We start from the raw sequence: 16,383 nt of genomic DNA on the forward strand, positions 1-16,383 counted from the left end.
GGCGGGCGGTGGCCCAGCTCGCTCGGCTGCGGGCGGGGGCGCCGCCGGTGACAGCGCGGCCATGCTGCGCAACGGGGCGGCGGCGGGCGGCGGCCCCGCGGCGGGCGGCGCGGCGGGGCACCGGCCCGTGCGCGTCTGGTGCGACGGATGGTGAGTGCGGCGGGCGCGCGCGGCGTGTCGCCCGCAGAAATAAACCGTGTTGGCTGCGCCGGTGCCTCCGCTCCTCTGTGACCGCGGCGCGGCCGGGCCCCGGCGCTGGGCCCTGCGGGAGAGCGGGTCCCGAGCCGCCGCGTAGCCCTGGTGCGTGCGGGAGCGGGACGCGACCGCGCCGGAGCCGGGAGCGCCCTCGGGCTCCGCCGCCGCGGGGGCCGGGCCGTCGCGAGCGGCCGGGGCTGCAGCCGGTACCGGCCGGGGACAGCGCTGCCGGCCGGTCCCGGAGCGGGGGGGGGCGGCTCTCCGGCGGGGCGGGTTCGTCGCAGCGTGGCGGAGCGCGGTGCCCGATGAGCGGGCTGTGAACGCACCGGTCGCTGCGGGAAAACAGAGCGGGGGGACCGCGGACCTCGGCCCCGGGGCAGGGCTCCGCGCTGGCGCTGCGGGGGGGGAAGGTCGCCTCCTGCGGCTCCCCAGCGCCGGGCGCCCCGGTGTCCGCAGGCTGAACCGGCGCCGTTGTCTTCCTAGCTATGACATGGTGCACTACGGCCACTCCAACCAGCTGCGCCAGGCTCGGGCCATGGGAGATTATCTGATTGTTGGAGTCCACACAGATGGTAAGAGGTTTTCTCAGCTTTTCACCCCGTGCTGCCGCGGGAATCGCCCAGCAGCGTTAGCCCTGAGAGAACAGAGATGTCCTGATACAAAGCAGGCCTCTTCCTGCACCTCCTCAGGGAGCAGCAGCCTCCAAAATAAAACTGTGTTTTCCCTGGGTAAGGGAGTGGAGTTGCCCCTTTCACGCTTGTCGGAGTGAGGGTTAGGTAGTTCGGAGCTTGCAGGCTTCATTTGAGGGGTGATCTGCATTCTGTGCTGTAAAAACAATTGAAACAGTTGAAAATCAGTCTGGTGTTTGCTGCTACAAACTGCAGAACTGATATTCCAAAACAAATTGCTGTGTGGAGAAAACTCGTTTCAAGCCCATCTGAGAGTTAAGCGCTAGCAACTAGTTACTGCATCTGAAAACTGATTTTAAACTGGTTTATGGGTGCGTATTTTCTGGCATGAACCGAGCGTAGCATGAAGCTATTGTTTAAAAGTGGGATTTCCCCTGGGGACTGCCAGGAGGCCCAGGTAGTCTCCCCAGTAGGAAGCATCTGGGTCCAGGGAGGCACTGAGACCTTTTGCCCTCCGGGTGAATTCCAGGGCCCTTGTTACGCACTTAAGAAGTGGAGCTGAACGAAAATATTTTCTGAGCTAGCTGGGGCTTTGGGCTTCCTTCTCTAGCACTACTCCCAGTTCCAAGGGAGTCGTGGAGTTCACTTACCTGTGAAATGACTGAGGCTCCCATAGGTGAGAGCCTTCGTAGCTGTAGTACCTGCTTCTAACTGGGTTTTTCTGTTTCTCGCCCAGAGGAGATTGCCAAGCACAAGGGCCCCCCTGTCTTTACACAGGAGGAGAGGTACAAAATGGTGCAAGCCATCAAGTGGGTGGATGAGATTGCTCCAGGAGCTCCCTATGTCACCACACTGGAAACCCTGGACAAATATAACTGTGACTTCTGTGTGCACGGTGGTGAGTGGTATTCTGAGGCGGTAGTTGTATTAACACGGGCCCTCTGCGGCGTGTGTGCCCTTGCTTTCCCTGCTGCAAGCTGAGGAACGTTCTGGCCGGCGCTGGCTGTCAGAGGACACCTCGTGTAGAGAGGTGTGCCTTACCGACACCTGTGCTGGGCAGCCTGGCCACTCTGGTTCGGGTATTCTGCAGGAATGCGGCTGTGTGCTAGGCACCCTAAGAGAGGCCAAGTCCCTTGGCTTTGAGCATCCCTTTCACTTACAACGATTGAAACACGTTGTCCGACAATTATCCTGAGGTTGCCCTTAGCACAAGCAGAAGGTGGTGTGTGGGGGAATTAATTTACAAAACTTAAACTTGAAAAATGCTGTTAAAAAGGTAAGTGTGCAGAAATACAATCGTATTTATATCTACTTATCCTGGGATGAGATCAGATCTGAAAAGCTTCCCTTTATCCAGCTGATAAGCTGTTCAAGGGCTTAGCTGACTGTGAGGCCTGAGACCTAATTCTTACTGTGAACACTTTTCAGTTTACAGTCACTGAAGAGAACTAGTGTTCTGAGGAAATGCTTCTGTACTCTCTCCCTTCCTGGGACTGCTTCTCGTGTTCATTCAGCCTCAGCCCCTCCTCCCTACCGCTCTGAAGGCGTTTTATTAGTTTAATCAGGAGTAGTCTTTGCACTCATTTCATGTATCCTTCCTCAATTGATCCCAGCCACCTCCTATCGATAAGGCAAGTATTTCATTAAATGTAAACAAATCATTTGTCTTCTATGAGATCGATACTCTTTTTCACAGGGACGGGGGGATTATCAAATTCCTTGTTAACTTAATTGCCTGCCCTGAAAGTGTTTGGCGTATGTGACCCCTTACTAGACTTGATGGGGGATTATCGCAACAGAGAAGCGCTCGTGGCCTTTGCTCCAGTTGCCCTGCCTTTGTCCCCTCTGCCAAGTCAGTCAGTACTTTTACCTCAGTAATACTGTTGCACGCTGCGTGTTGCCAGGTTGTGTTTATGCAAAAGATGAGTTTTGAAATAGCTGAGCCTAACTGGGAAGGTGGCAGACAGCAAGCCCACTGTTTCTGCCTTGCTCCTGGCACACAGAGCTGTATTTGCAGTATGTTCTCTTCTCCCTGTGCTCTGAGAGGAGGGTGTGGGGTTTGAGAACTCCTCCGCTTCCCTGAGCGTGCCACTCAGCTGTGTGAGAGAGCACTCGTGGGCTGCCAGCGCCTGCACCGTAAACTGGCCATTTTGCCAAATGAAAGCCAGATTAGGTTTTAACTTGTTAAGGTTTTGTACTGTCACTGAAAGTAGGTGAGAGGTGTTTTTGTAGAGTGAGTTGGGGACCATGCCAAAGATGAAGGGAATTAACTCTGTCGAAGGGTGCCTTGATGTCACTGTAGAAGGGCCGTCACCAAGGGGAAGAGCTGGCTGTTGGAGGACTGCTTAATTGACTGAAAAAGTTGCAGCATGAACCAATGGCTAAAACCAGTCCTAGAGAAGTTAAGGTTAAGTGCTTTTGAACACTGGGACTGATGGTAGCTGTTTACTGTTATTCAGACAATAATTCAGTCACGCCTGCTGCTGGATTCACTGCAAGGGCAACCCGTTTAGATCTTCTGGACTATCTAAAAAACAATGGACCAGATGGCTAACGGTGTTAGCATCCAGGAATATGCTCGTCTCCATGGATGGAGATGGATAGTCTTGCAGACCCCTGGCATTGCCATGGGAGGCAGGACATATCCCCTGCGTGTGCATGAGGATTTGGATTGCAGGAGTTCTGATCTGGTGTGTGTGCTCAACCTATGCGGCTGCTGCTGTCGTTCTGAAACAGCTTTTGTGCAGGAGGGCTTAGGGCGCAGTTCTGAGGCTTTTCTCTCTCTGCAGATGATATCACCTTAACGGTGGATGGCAAGGATACCTATGAGGAGGTGAAGACAGCAGGGCGATACAGGTAACCTGTTGCTGCTTACCTTCTTATCCTGCTTTGGGCAGAGTTTCTGTGAGTTCATGTCCTGAAGCGAAGTCAGATGAAACACAGCTATCTTGAGGTCGCACTTTAATTTTGCTGTAACGCCTGTCAGAGCTTCAGTTGCTCCTATCACTTTGACTTCCGGAAAGTGTCGCAGACGAGCAGCTGACTGGCAGGGCCTTCCTGTTCCTGGCAGATGCTGGTTCTGGTCTTGAAGCCTCACTGAGAGTTAGCTCTATTGGGAAGTCTGTGCAAGATGAGTTTTCCTCATATGAGCAGTTGCTGTGGCATGAAGAAGGTGCAGAGGCTCAGCAAATGAGTGCTGTACTTTGTATCAAGAGCAGGTAGAAGGAAGGCTTTCTCAGGACGGCTCCCGGTTTGGATTTATCGAGTGTCGTAGGTGTTCCTGTGGTGATGGCGGGAAGAGAAAGAGGCATGTGCTCCTGTGGCTTCTGCTTTATCCTCTGCTTGTCTCCCTGCAGGGAATGCAAACGCACCCAAGGTGTGTCCACCACCGACCTCGTTGGCCGCATGCTGCTCATGACTAAGGCTCACCACAGCAACATAGTGAGTCGGAGGGCTTCGGGGGGGAGTTTGAAGTCCAGGGCGTATGCCGGCTCTTCCCTTTTGCTGTCCCGAAGGGCAGTAGAGCTCCTGGGCCTGGCTCCTAGGTGCACAGAGAACTGGCAAGCTGATTATGGACAGTGGCAGCAAAACACCCTGCTTATGTTTGCTTAAGCCTGTCTGAGATGACAGTGTGATCTCAGCCCTTGCCGCTTTGGAAAGGCGTAGTGGGGATAAAAGCTTCGATCCCTCGTGACTGGTGTGGGCTTCAGGAACATCATGGGAACTACAGGCTGGCCTATGGCTTCTCTGAGGGTGAAGCTACATAGTGCAGCCACGTTCACCTGTCAGCCCAGCGCTGCCAGAATTGGAAACTCCTCTTCCTTCCCACTGAGCTGCATGCTTCTGCCTTCTGCTGTCTCTAGTCTTATCAGCCCTTTCTTCAGTCTCCTCAGCTCACTACCTGGTAGAGGGCTAACCTCACCAAAGGAAAAGAAAGGAAGTAGTTTTGTGTTGGTTAATGAGTTGAATTGACTTGGTAAACAAGCAATCTGGTGAATGGAATAATCTAGAAAACAGCAGGGACAAGACAAGGGACCCACGAGAGAATTCAGGGGTAGAGGGAGATCTTCTAGTGTGCTGAGCAGTTAGGCTGGCTTAGCTGTAATGTCCAAGCTCACACCAAGATCTGGCGCAGTGCTGCTAGCTGGCTGCAGAGATCTGAGCCCGTCCCTACTAGAGTGTCTCTGGAAGAAGGAGCGACGCTGTCCTGTCTGGGTCTTGCGTAGTCGAGAGAGATGTAGGTGTGCAACACTATCAGGTCTGCAGGTTGGGCAAGAACCCTCATCACTGTGTGGTGCCAGGCTGGGATCAGATAAGGACACGTTTCAGTTTCATCTAGCTCAAGCTGGGGCATGACTCTGGTTTGGATATTAACTAGTTTGTCAGCATTCGGTGCCAGGAATCGATGGTGTGCAGGCCAAACCTGGACTTCCCAGCTCTTCTGTCACACACAAGCGTATTCTTGGTTGGATGAGCTATGTGAGTGCTTAAACATTTTGACTCTTTATCTCCCTTCAGGATGAGGACCTAGACTATCGGAAGCACACTGACAACTTTGGGAAGGTAATGTGAGTTCTGGTCATGGACGTCTGGTTGTTGTCCTGTCTGAGAAGGATTCCAAATGTGCTTTCTGGCCTGTGTTGCAGGCTTGTCTTCCCCCTCGCATTTAGTAGTAACCTCAGCAAGTCTGCTGCCCCCGTAAAGCAGCTGCCATAGTCAGTGAGGTAGGCAGGTGTGGCCGCACGAGGCTAGCGAGTGAGCTGTGCTTCAGTGGCACCGTAGAGCTGCTGCGCCCGTTGAGCCTTTGCTGTTTTTCTGGCTTGCTTGCAAATACTTTATTGCTGCTTCCTTCGAGACCTAAGCGCCTGCAGTTCCATCCTAGGGACGGCTTCTGTGGATGCTCCTTTTAGTGCTCGTCTTTTTAAAGGTGTTGCTTTAGGTCTGGGAAGCGTTTCTGTATCCGGCACGTAGCTACCGTGCTGCGCTGCAGAATTTGCATGCCTGGTCTTCAAGACAGCAGGGAACCCCAGGAGGATTGCTCTGCTACGTGTGCAGCTCATGCCTTGGGCTACCTCTAAAGAGCCATCAGCCTCTTTTTTTTTTTTTTGTCCCCTGGGTGTTGGATTGTCCCTGATTAATGAGCACCTGGACCTACAGCTTGAGTAAGTCTTTTTTCACTCACAGGGGGTTTGCTGACCAGGCTGAGTCATCCTCTTTGTTCCCCACCATGCTGGTTGTTTTTAGCAGGCTTTCGGGGCCTGTTGCTCCAGCATGGCTGTTGCCTGGTGCTTGGATCTGGGGAGGATATCTGGGCACCAGGTACCCTGCTGCCGTTGGCGTGGCCTGCCCTGGGCTTGGCCGCGTTGTCGTTGTTCCAGGTCTGGACGAGCAGCCGCCTTCGGGGGAGTGAAGCAGGTGCCAAGTAGGTGATCGGTGGCTGTTTCCAGAACTGCCGCGTGGCGGGGATAAAGCTCCGTCTGCAGTTCAGCGGCGCTGGGATCTGCAGCTCTGGGTGATCCCTCCCGGCTCCGCACGCCTGGGGAACGGGTTGGCTGCCTTAAGGCTTGAGACGCGCGTAGGTGGGCTGTGTGGCGTCTCCCTCGGTCAGCCTTGCCTTCCTGGAGATCAGAGACTGTTGCCTTCCTCCTTCCTGAGCTCTCTTGTCGGCATCGCCTTAGCTGGCTGTTGAGGGGACGATTCAGACTGTATTTGGCAGAGCAAAAAGGGCTTTTGTGAGATTGCACAAATATTTGGTGCCAGGAATATAGAAAGTCCAAGCTGCTAAGAGTCGTGATACCTGCTAGCAGATTGCCTGCAGCTGCATTCTGTGTGTTGTCCAAACACCCTCCTGCAGCCTGAAAAGGAAACATGTGTGGTGTGTTTTCGCAGGGGCCAAAAGGTCACAGTCCCTGGACTGGCGTCTCGCAGTTCCTACAGACATCTCAGAAGATCATCCAGTTTGCATCAGGGAAGGAACCACAGCCGGGAGACACTATCATCTACGTGGCTGGAGCCTTCGACCTGTTCCGTATCCTTGGCTGTTTTGTCAAGGAAGCAGCACTGGTCTTTGTTTTCATGTTTTGAGGCACCAGAATAGGATGTTTGCTGCTTCTTTTTTTTTTTTTTTTCCTGTTCTCTTTTTCTTTTCTGTAGGTATGCATGCGAGAGAGGAGGCAGGAGTTCTTACTGGCAGTTTCTTAGTCACAGGACACTGAGAGCGCTACAGGTCCTCTCTAGAGCGATTTGTGGCTGTTGGAGGATTTCAGGAAGGCAGCTGCATACTCTCCATGCTTTAGTGGTCACGCTCTGGTCCCTGTTGAGAACTCGCTGTCACAGACTGAGTGACTGCACAGGGCATCTGGGGCAGACAGTCCGTCCCTGGGACAGCCTTTGCGGCATTGTGCCAGAGCACTCGAAACAGGTAGAAATTCTGCACAAAGGCAAAGTTGAGTCCATGTCAGGTAGAGCTGAAAACACGTCTGGCTTTTGCCCAGAACCTGTGGAGCCTGAGGAGGGAGGAGGAAACTGTTCTTAGGACATAGGCAATGAGTAATGCAAAAACTAAATCCTTGAGATTCCCGTCTCCTGCTGTGGTTTTTCAGTGCACCTGTTTCTGTCTTCCTTTCCCTGTCTTCCACGTTCACTTCAATTCCTTAAACAAGTCTTACAGATATTGGGCATGTAGATTTCCTGGAGAAGGTTCACCAGCTGGCAGAGAAACCCTACATCATTGTTGGGCTGCACTTCGACCAGGTCTGTATATAACGTTGTGCAAAGACAAAGCAGCTTGGCACCTGTTCTTTCCGAAACAAGCAGGCTGTGCTCTGGAAAGCAGGGAAGGGATGAATTGGCCGATATGGGATTTTCATGTTGGGACAGAGCGAGAGGGAAGGGCGTTGCTTTGTCTCTCTTCTAATCGTGCTTGCTGCTTTGCCTTAGGAAGTGAATCGCTACAAAGGGAAGAACTATCCCATCATGAACATCCACGAGAGAACACTCAGTGTCTTGGCCTGTCGGGTGAGTGCCTGTCGGGTAGGTGCCTCTGTGCTGTTTGGAAATTGCCTGGAGCTGGGCGATGTTCACCCGTAGCCAACAATCCCGCGTGAGTTCTTTGGTGTGTGCCGAGAAGGCCAAGACAAGACTGGTCAGTTTAGGCTGCAGAGGTGCTGGTGTGCTCTCAGGAGGAATTACCAGGCTCCTCTGCCGTCCTGGCTAACCTGAGCTGTTGAACTCCTCCGCCTCTGTTCCAGCGGCAGTGACAAGGCAGGATGCTTTGCGGAGTGCTGCAAGGCAGCTGTGTTCTTGCAGAAAACTCTCTGCTCCCTGCAGCAGGGGAGAAAATTCCTGGGGAGGAAATGTGGGAAGGGCCAGAAATGTGTGGCCTGAGCAATTAACTTTTGGATTTGCTATATATGCACTACCAGAAAGCATATTCGTTAGCGGAACAAAAAGGTGCTGTGTGACAGTGGCTGCCACAGCCACTTTCCTGTTTCCTTACTTGAGTTCCTAACTCTAACTAGGTGATCTGCTCAAGTCTGGTCAGGAAGCAGGCTGGCCTGTTTTGGGTTTGTGGTTTGTTTGGGTTTTTTGTTTGTGGGTTGGTTTGGGGTTTTTTGTGTTTTTTTGTTTGTTTGTTTGTTTGGTTTTTTTTCAAGCCTGGACTCATTTACCTGGTTTCTTTCACAGTATGTCTCGGAAGTGGTGATTGGAGCCCCCTACGCTGTCACTGCTGATCTGCTGGATCACTTCAGGGTGAGAGTCTTTGCGTATGGACAGACGTGAACATGTTGGTGTGTGGTGTGCTCGGGGTGCTGAAGTGGTGCAGGAAAACACAGGGCTGTGGAAGAGAGACGGTCCTGCTCAGCAGGATTACAGGGAGCTCTGGATACGCTGTCAAGCCTGGTGCAGGAGCGGTGGCTCTGCTGATCTCCAGGCCATGTTGCAGTGAGTGCAGTGGCAGGGAAGGTCCCCGTCATCTTTTGGATCTTGTCAGCAACTTTGTGTCCTTCTCCAGGTGACACTTGTGTGTCATGGGATGACTGAGCTGGTGCCAGACAAGGATGGTTCTGATCCGTACGAGGTAAGCTGCTAGCTGCTGTTGTCTGTCCTTCTTTGTCAGCGTCTGATAGATACAGCATGGCTTGGATTGTGTTCCTGAGCTGAGAATTTGTATTGCAGAGGATGCTATGCAAGCAAGTCCTTGGCAGGTGATGCTGTTTTCCATCCACATCTGTTGTAGCTACTTGGAGCAGAGCCTGTAAATCATCCACAACAGCTCCATTCTTTTAGTCGCTGTTTCATCCTGCCTGTTCCTGGTGCCTTCACGGCCGAGTGAGGAATCCTGTAATCTTTGCTCTGTCCCAGTCCTGGGCAGCCTTGCTCAGCTCCCATGTGCTTGAAGCCTTGCTTTCAGCAATTATTTATTCTGCCTACTAGGAGATAGTTTTGTATCATGCCAGGCTGGGTGCCTGTAGGACCTGCCATGACTTCTGCTCAGCTCTCACTGTGGAGCTGTAAACCCAGAGGTCCTGTGTGGTTTTCACAGCTGAGTCTGCTGTGCTTGTTCGCAGGAGCCCAAGAGACGCGGCATTTTCCAGCTGGTGGACAGTGGCAGCAATCTCACCACAGATTTAATTGTGCAAAGAATCATCAAGAACAGGTTGGCTTTCTTCATGTCACATACTGTTCCGTGCAGCTTGTGCGAGGACTAATCAGTGGGATCAAATGGGAAGAGAAGGGGTTATCTAGGGGCGCAGAGTCGGTGACCGGATCCATCATCTTCCGTAGCTTGGGCAGGCTGCTTACATGGGGATGTACTGGGTGTACAGGGAAAGGAACAGCTGAACTCTACTGTATTATTTTTCCTCCTCCTCCTCTATTAATGATAAAATTTCCTTGCTGTGTTCCTGGGGAAAGAAGCATGTTGCTTCTTTCAGAGCTTTGCTCTTTCAGGCCTGAGCCCTTCATCTTCAGCGACCTTGGCTCGGGTAAATGGTGAATTTGATTTTGGTGTTACGGCACTAAGTGGTGTGTCCCAGGGCGGGCCAAGCATGGAATAGCAGCATCTTCCGCAGAGGGAGAAATAAGCAGTGTTTGACCGGTGTGGGAGCCCAGGTCTTGGGAATGATGGTAACCGTCACGGGAAGCTCTGGGTGCTGGCTCTTGGGGAGCCTGGGGTTACTGGTGAGGTTTCTGAAGTACTCTCCCAACAAAGCAGCGTAGGAGAAGGCAGTGCTCCCCTGCTCCAGATGCTGTGATTTCACTAGAGATACAGATGAATGAGAATCTTGTGGCTTTTTGTGATTGATGCAGGCTGGAGTTTGAAGCTAGGAACCAGAAGAAGGAAGCGAAAGAGCTGGCTGTGTTGGAGGCCATGAAGAGACTGGAAGAGGAGAAGCACTAAGCCAGCAGAGAGCTGCTGCTTGGGCTGCGGAGTGCTGCAGCCTCACCCTCTTGAGAAGCAGACAGCTCTTTGAGGGGAGACCCCTGCGTGGGAACACCGCTCCTCACATGCAGGATGTGCTGTCCTACCCTCTGCTGTCCTAGCTCCTCCTGCACTAATTAGGCAGACATAATGAGTTGGGATCCTGCCGCCTAGTTTTTCCTCTGTTAATCAGCCCCCGTTCCCTTTCCCAGGAGGAGATCTGACAACAGGAAAAAAAAACCAAACAGTTTTTAGTTATAACTAATGTTTTAACATGTTGATGTGCTTTTACCTTCTGCCATTTCTGGCTTTTAGTAGGAGGGAAGTGGAGCAGCTGCCCAGGCCCCTTCTGTCCCTCCAGGTTCGGCTGTCCTGACCGGAGCCTGCGTTCCAGAGCAGCCCTTTGGGCGGTGGTGGGGTCTGCTGGACAGACTGGTGAGAAGGGCCTCCTCAGGGAAGGGGTACGGCACCCGCAGTTCCTCCTGTGAGCTTTCGGCTGGGGACACTGGGCCATGGGTGTGCCGGCTGCTCTGGAGTTCGCTCTGCTGCCTCTGCTCAGCTGCTGCCACTGCGTAAATGAACCCAAAGCTGCTTTGGGTTCAGCTGGACAAAGCCCCTTTGCTGCGGCTGGTGCCAGCGAATCCTTTGCTGCCCCAGGAACAGGTAGCACAGCAGCTGCCGAGAGGGGCGCGCGGCTGTGGCGCAGGGGCCCTCGGTTCGGCGGTTCCCTGGTGGGTTGAGGTGTTCCTCAGCGGGAGGAGTGGGACCCCGGGTGCTTTTGCCAAAGGCTCTTCCTGTTGCAAGGCAGCAGGACCCGGTGCTGCGTGTAGACCGTGCTCGGAGCCCTGCTTGCTGCTGCTGCTGGAGTCCACCATGTGCCTGAGGTGTTATCTAGGGGAGGGACCTTGTCAGCTGAAGTTTCATGGCTGTTTTCTGAGGCTGACGTGCAGCACGCATACCCCTGCAGGGAGGTGCGGGGCCTGGGGAGGATGGGTGCTGGGCTGAGCCTCTTTCTGCCTCTTACATTCCGGGGTGCAGTGGTGGGTGTCGTGGCCCGCTCCGCGCACTGTGCTGGACAGTCCTTCCGTGGCGGTTCTGTTGTAAACTTTTGTTGCTGATCGTTAATAAAATGTTGAAGAGTTGTGTGTCGCTGAGGCTCAAGCCTGGGCAGCGGAAAGGGGCCAGGCCCCTGGCTGGAGACTCTTCTGCAGCGGCTTTTCCCTGGAGCTCCGATGGGAGCCGAGGAGAAGCTGCTGTGCCCGAGGACGAGCTGGTTGCCCTTCGGCAGCCCAGCCAGAGCTGTGGGGCGTGTTGGGTTTGTTCTGCTGCAGGGGTTAGGGACCATTCTGCTAGAAACCCTTTGTTCTCCCTGGGAGGAGGTTTTTGCTGAATTCACTAGAAAATTAAACCAGACCGTGTGAGGTCTGTGTCCTGGGGCTTTGTGCTTTCTGGACTCTGAACCTGCGGCAGAATTTACACTGCCAAGGTGAGTGTCTCAGCGCTTTGGCGGGGATGTAGCCATGGTGGGTGTGGAGGGAAGAGGTGGCCTGGGCTATTCTGCTGATCACTTGGCGTATCGCGATGCCGCAGTAGCGTCTGCAAGCGGCCGCGGTGGGTCTGTCCTGCTGCCCGGAGAGGGGCTGCAGTGGGGATGGATCAGCTGTGGAAGCTCGGGGTCTTGTGGCTGCGTAGCTGCTAATCGCAGAGGCTGTGTTCGCGTATTGGCATTTCAGTAGTGAACAGAATGTTCATAGAACAGATCCGTGCGTCGTCTGTGACACCCACCTGTGTGCGAACCGTCCCTGCTGCGCCCTGGGCAGGGGGAGGGACTGGAGGATGAGGATGCTCCCGTCCTCTCCCGATGTAGCTGGAGCCTGGGGATCTCTGCGCCGTGTTGAGCTCGGGTGACGCCGTGAGCGCATCCGCTCATCCTGGGCTCCTCCCAGCTGCCCCTTGCAGCCCCAGGGCCGCTGCTGAGACCCAGATGCTCCTGCTCAGGAGGGACGCAGGAGAGCAAGGCTGGTCCTCGCTGCTCCCAGCCCCGGTCACTGCGCTCCGCACTGTGCTCTGGGCTCTCCCTTCCCCAGGGTGCCCGCGCTCCGCAAAGGGGCTGGAGGAGAGGAGAGGGCAGCCCTGGGGGTGCGGGAGTGATCCCAAACTTCTGCCACCCTTTTTGGCGAGGAGGAAGGTGTCTCTTCTCTAGGAAGGTAACGTGTCTGGCCCCGCTGGCTGGCGGCAGGGTGGTGCTGTGGTGAGAAGCCTCCTGCTGCGACCCCCGCCAGCCTGGGGACACCCCCCGGGCTCTGGGGAAGGAACACCCCCTCCCAGTGCACCCAGGCTGCTGCCGCTTGTCCGCTGCTGTGCGAGGCCGCGCAGCTGCAGCTCCCCAGCCGGGACCGGGGCTTTTCCCCTCCTGACCCGAGCTGCTGCTGCTGTCGGGGGTTTGCCCCGACTGAACCGGCTGTGCCCTGGCTCCCTGTTCAGCTACGCCCCAGCGGAAAACAGGGGGGAGGCCCCACCGGCCGGCTGGGGGTCTGGGCTGCCCCGAGGGTCTGTGAGATTGGGCTGAGCCCTGTCCTCATCCTGGCCACAGCTGGGATGAGGGAGCGGTGTCAATCCTGGCCCGGAGGAGATCGGCTCAGGCCAAGGCTTTGCCTGCTGCAGGACGCAGGGGAGCAGCTGTCGGGCAGGGGGGACGCGTGCTGGAACCACCTCGTGCCTGGGCTGAGCTGCTGCTCAACCCCGCCTCGCAGCCCCCCTGCCCTCTGCGCCCTCCTGCAGAAACCCCGCAGCTTAGGGCGCCAGCCCTGCCGCCCGCAGCCAGCAAAGCTGCTCCTCGGCCCCGAAGCAGCGGTGACGCTGAGCTGTTGGCCCCTTCCCGGGGTCCGCTGGCTGCTGCGTGCAGCCCCCTCCCACAGAGGCCGCAGAAGAGTTTGATGTTAAAAACAAACAACTCGCCCACGGTGACACATCTACCCCGGGCTGAGCATTTGTGTGTAAATGAGCTGCCTCCGGGACCCAAACAGGTACGGTTGTTGTTCTAAAAATGACAGAAGTGCTTTATGTTGGCTCGCACCACGCGCGGGTGCCTGCCTGCTGCTGTGACTTGTTTACGTGGAAACGTCAACTTCACTTGCTCAGCTGGAGCTGCTGCTCCTCGGGGCGGCTGGGAGCTCGTTCTGGTGTTGGAAGCTTGCGTACGATGTTCCTGTCTCCAGGCGCCCCTGGGCACTTCTAAGCTTCTGTTTACTGACAGCCTGTGAGTCCTGGGGAAAAAATAAAGAGCGTGGAGTTAAAAGGCGGGGGGGAATGTAATGAATTTCAAGTTTGTGACTTTGTTTTCTGTGACTTCCCCCCACTGCCACCAAGGGCAGAAATCAAACCTCTGGTTCCTGCACCCATCCTGAGGAGGACCCCTCCCCTGCGCTGCAGACTGCAGTGAGCACCTGACGTTTCCCCAACGGAGCTGATTCGCGGCATCAGTTGTAGCAGGTGCCTGAAAACTTGGGAGGGCAGCCACGACCCTGGTGAGGGGGGCTGGCAGCTTTCCCCCAGCCCCTGCCACGGTGCAGGACCCCCAGAGCAGAGCTGGGGTGGGGGCTTGTCCCCCAAGGCTCCACTATCCGTTCACGGGAGGGGTGATGGGGTAAGCGGACCCTGATGCCCCGTGGGTCACTGTTGGTGGCTGCTGCTGCCCTAGCCAGAGCCCAGACCCGGCTCCTCGCAGCGCGTTGGTCCTGGCGTTGCCGGCACGTTCACCCCGCTGCGTAGGGAGGGCTGGGGCTCTGCAGCCGCTCGCCACGTGTGGTGGCTCTGGGCAGGAGCTCAGCACCGGGGCGGTGACGGGTTACTGCTGCGGGCGGGAGGAGAGCTGCACCCGCTGTGCCCTGGGACACCCGCGCTGGCACCACGGCTGCTGTCTCGAGCTGCCGGAGCACTTGTGCCCACGAGATTTCAGAGATGGGGGCTGAGATTAGTGGCAGGCACTTACGGTGCTGTGCTGACCCTGGCCAAGGTGGGGACGCTGGCATGTGTCCTCCACTGTGGTTGGTGGCCCCGGCACCAGTGGCCTCCGACAGGCTGGTGCTGTGCCCCGATGCAAGCAAGCGCCCTGCCGAGCCTGTGGCCAGGCCAAAGCTTGTGTGGCACAGTGCAATGCATCGCCGTGGGGCTGGGCTGCTGCCAGGGATGCTTGTGGGGAGAAGGTGGGCTGGGGGGGCTCCTTTCATAAACACCACGGCATCCACCGGAGACAAGCACCTCTTGCCAGGCAGGCACCGCCCTGGCAACTGGGTGGGTGCTGTGCTCCCGGCCTCACCCCTGGGGAGAAGGTGGCCCCCTCGGATGCAGGAGGAGCAGCTGGTGTCGGAAGGGGGGCTGCTGCTGCCCCACTCCTGTCACGGAACCCACGTACTGCTGCCAGAGCACGGCCTGGGTGCCCCAGTGCTGGGCAAGGGCTGTGCTCGGGTCTCCTGCAGCGCAGGGGGGTGGCAGGGCCCTTCCCGCTGGGACAATGTGGGGACCACGTCCTGCTACCAGCTGTCTCCAACGTGCTCGCAGCTGGGATGTCACTGCCCCCTTGCCCGAAGCGTTCCCCAGAGCCAGGAGCACGGTGTCCTGCCCCCTGCCCAGCCTGTCCCCCGCATCGTTTGGCTTGACGTAGGGCAGCCCCCGGCCCCAGACAAGGCCCTGCAGGATTTGAGGAGCTGGGGGAGCTGCAGGGGGGAAGCTCAGCAGCCCCAAGCTCCCCAGATCCAGGCGGGCTCCCCTCATCCCACAGCGCCTCCCTCCCCTGCAAGGACAGACACGACGGAGACAGCCCAAACACCTTTATTGTCACCACAGAGCCACCACCGCGGCTCAGGCATCCGCACACTCCACGGGGTCCAAGGACACGATCACGTCTGCCTTGCACTGGAGAGCGCTGCGGGCTCCAGGCAGCACCCGGCAGCTCCGCGGCTGGGGGGCCACATCCGTCACGCACGGCGCCTGCGGGGGAGACCATCAACGGGGACCGGGGTCCCGGGGTAATGCGGCAGCGGCGGGGGGAGCCGGGGTGCCCCCACCGCGCCCCAGCGCCCGCAGGCAGAGGGTCCTACCGCTCAGCGCGCCGCGGGGGTGGGGGGGCCCCGGCGCCCCCGGCTGGGAGCGCAGCCCCCGCGCCCACCGAGCCCCGAGCCCCCGGGGCGGCGCCGGTACTCACCGTGGGGTGGAGCCGCGCGGGCGGCGGGGCCGGGCCGGGCAGCATCGCCCCGGGGCCGGGCTCGGACCGGCGGGGGTGGGGCGAGCGGCGGAGGCTGGCGAGCAGCCCCGAGGCTCTGCCCACCGAGTAGTGGCGGGGCCCGGCCGCCGCCCTGTACCAGGGCTCGGTGGGGCGGCACAGGCAGAGCAGCGCCAGCCCCAGCCAGCGGGCAGCGCGCATGGTGCCGGCGGGACCGCAGCGCTCGGGGCCACCGCCGCCGCCTTTATAGCCGGGCGGGGGGCCCGCCTCGCCCGCCCCCGGCAGCGGCGGGGCCCGCCCTCCCGGGGCGGCGGAGCCCGCGGGGAAGCGCTGCCCGCCCGCGGCCGGGGCCGGGTGAGGCTCGGGGCGGCCCCGACACCGACACCCCGCGCTCGCCGGAGCCGCTTTTCGCTCCCGCAGTCCGGCCCCGCGGCACTGCCCCCACCGCAGCCCCGCTCCCGCGCCGGGAAGGAGAGCGGCCGGCGGAGGGGGCGGCCCGGCCCCCCCGGCCCGGCGTCACTCGCGGAACTTCCACTCCTGGCGGCACATGGGGCAGTGCTGCTGCACCTGCTGCGCGTTCAGCCACTTGAGGATGCAGTGCATGTGGAAGCAGTGCGAGCACTGGCCCCACACCAGCGGGCAGTCGTCGCCGGGCACCTTGCCTGCGGGCGGGCGGGGGTCAGCGCGGGGGCGGGCGGGGCGGGGCGCGGCGCGGCGGGCCGCACTCACAGTCGGGGCAGCAGCCGTTGAAGGCCATGCGGCAGATCCCGCAGTTCTCGTCGTTGGCCACCCACAGCCAGGAGGCCACGCCGTGCCAGCTCCGCACGCGCACCCGCATCGCCCGCGCCGCCGGAACCTCCGCCCCGCCCCGCCCCGCGCGCGAGCGCGCCTTCCCCGCCCGCCCCGCCCCTTCC

General features: G+C 57.9%; 3 protein-coding genes across 6 annotated transcripts; 1 reads left to right on the forward strand and 2 right to left on the reverse strand.

Moving 5' to 3' along the window:
- Window positions 1-16: 16 nt before the first annotated feature.
- PCYT2 (phosphate cytidylyltransferase 2, ethanolamine) lies at window positions 17-11,389 on the forward strand. Of its 3 annotated transcripts, XM_086762425.1 has the most exons (13): window positions 17-150; window positions 679-767; window positions 1,561-1,722; window positions 3,614-3,680; window positions 4,181-4,265; window positions 5,343-5,387; window positions 6,714-6,852; window positions 7,495-7,577; window positions 7,764-7,841; window positions 8,511-8,576; window positions 8,839-8,904; window positions 9,395-9,483; window positions 10,137-11,389. In XM_086762425.1, exons 1-13 carry the CDS (start codon window positions 62-64, stop codon window positions 10,225-10,227), a joined length of 1,149 nt encoding a protein of 382 aa, XP_086618551.1. In that variant the 5' UTR covers window positions 17-61; the 3' UTR covers window positions 10,228-11,389. The 3 variants fall into 3 exon arrangements, with proteins under 3 accessions (XP_086618551.1, XP_086618552.1, XP_086618553.1); XM_086762426.1 differs by lacking the exon at window positions 5,343-5,387; XM_086762427.1 differs by lacking the exon at window positions 1,561-1,722.
- A 1,823-nt stretch (window positions 11,390-13,212) lies between these two features.
- Window positions 13,213-15,875, reverse strand: NPB (neuropeptide B). Of its 2 annotated transcripts, XM_086762502.1 has the most exons (3): window positions 15,452-15,875; window positions 15,077-15,237; window positions 13,213-13,514 (listed from the first exon to the last, which is right to left on the reverse strand). In XM_086762502.1, exons 1-2 carry the CDS (start codon window positions 15,668-15,670, stop codon window positions 15,109-15,111), a joined length of 348 nt encoding a protein of 115 aa, XP_086618628.1. In that variant the 5' UTR covers window positions 15,671-15,875; the 3' UTR covers window positions 13,213-13,514; window positions 15,077-15,108. The 2 variants fall into 2 exon arrangements, with proteins under 2 accessions (XP_086618628.1, XP_086618627.1); XM_086762501.1 differs by lacking the exon at window positions 13,213-13,514 and having other exon boundaries at window positions 15,063-15,237.
- Window positions 15,876-15,937: 62 nt separating this feature from the next.
- On the reverse strand, window positions 15,938-16,368 carry ANAPC11 (anaphase promoting complex subunit 11). Its single transcript, XM_086762503.1, has 2 exons — window positions 16,199-16,368; window positions 15,938-16,131 (listed from the first exon to the last, which is right to left on the reverse strand). The coding sequence occupies exons 1-2, from the start codon at window positions 16,305-16,307 to the stop codon at window positions 15,986-15,988; spliced, it is 255 nt and encodes an 84-aa protein (XP_086618629.1). The 5' UTR covers window positions 16,308-16,368; the 3' UTR covers window positions 15,938-15,985.
- Between the last annotated feature and the right edge of the window lie 15 nt (window positions 16,369-16,383).

The sequence above is a fragment of the Chlamydotis macqueenii genome, chromosome 18 (genome assembly GCF_036417535.1).
Source record: "Chlamydotis macqueenii isolate bChlMac1 chromosome 18, bChlMac1.mat, whole genome shotgun sequence".
Lineage (NCBI taxonomy): Eukaryota > Metazoa > Chordata > Aves > Otidiformes > Otididae > Chlamydotis > Chlamydotis macqueenii.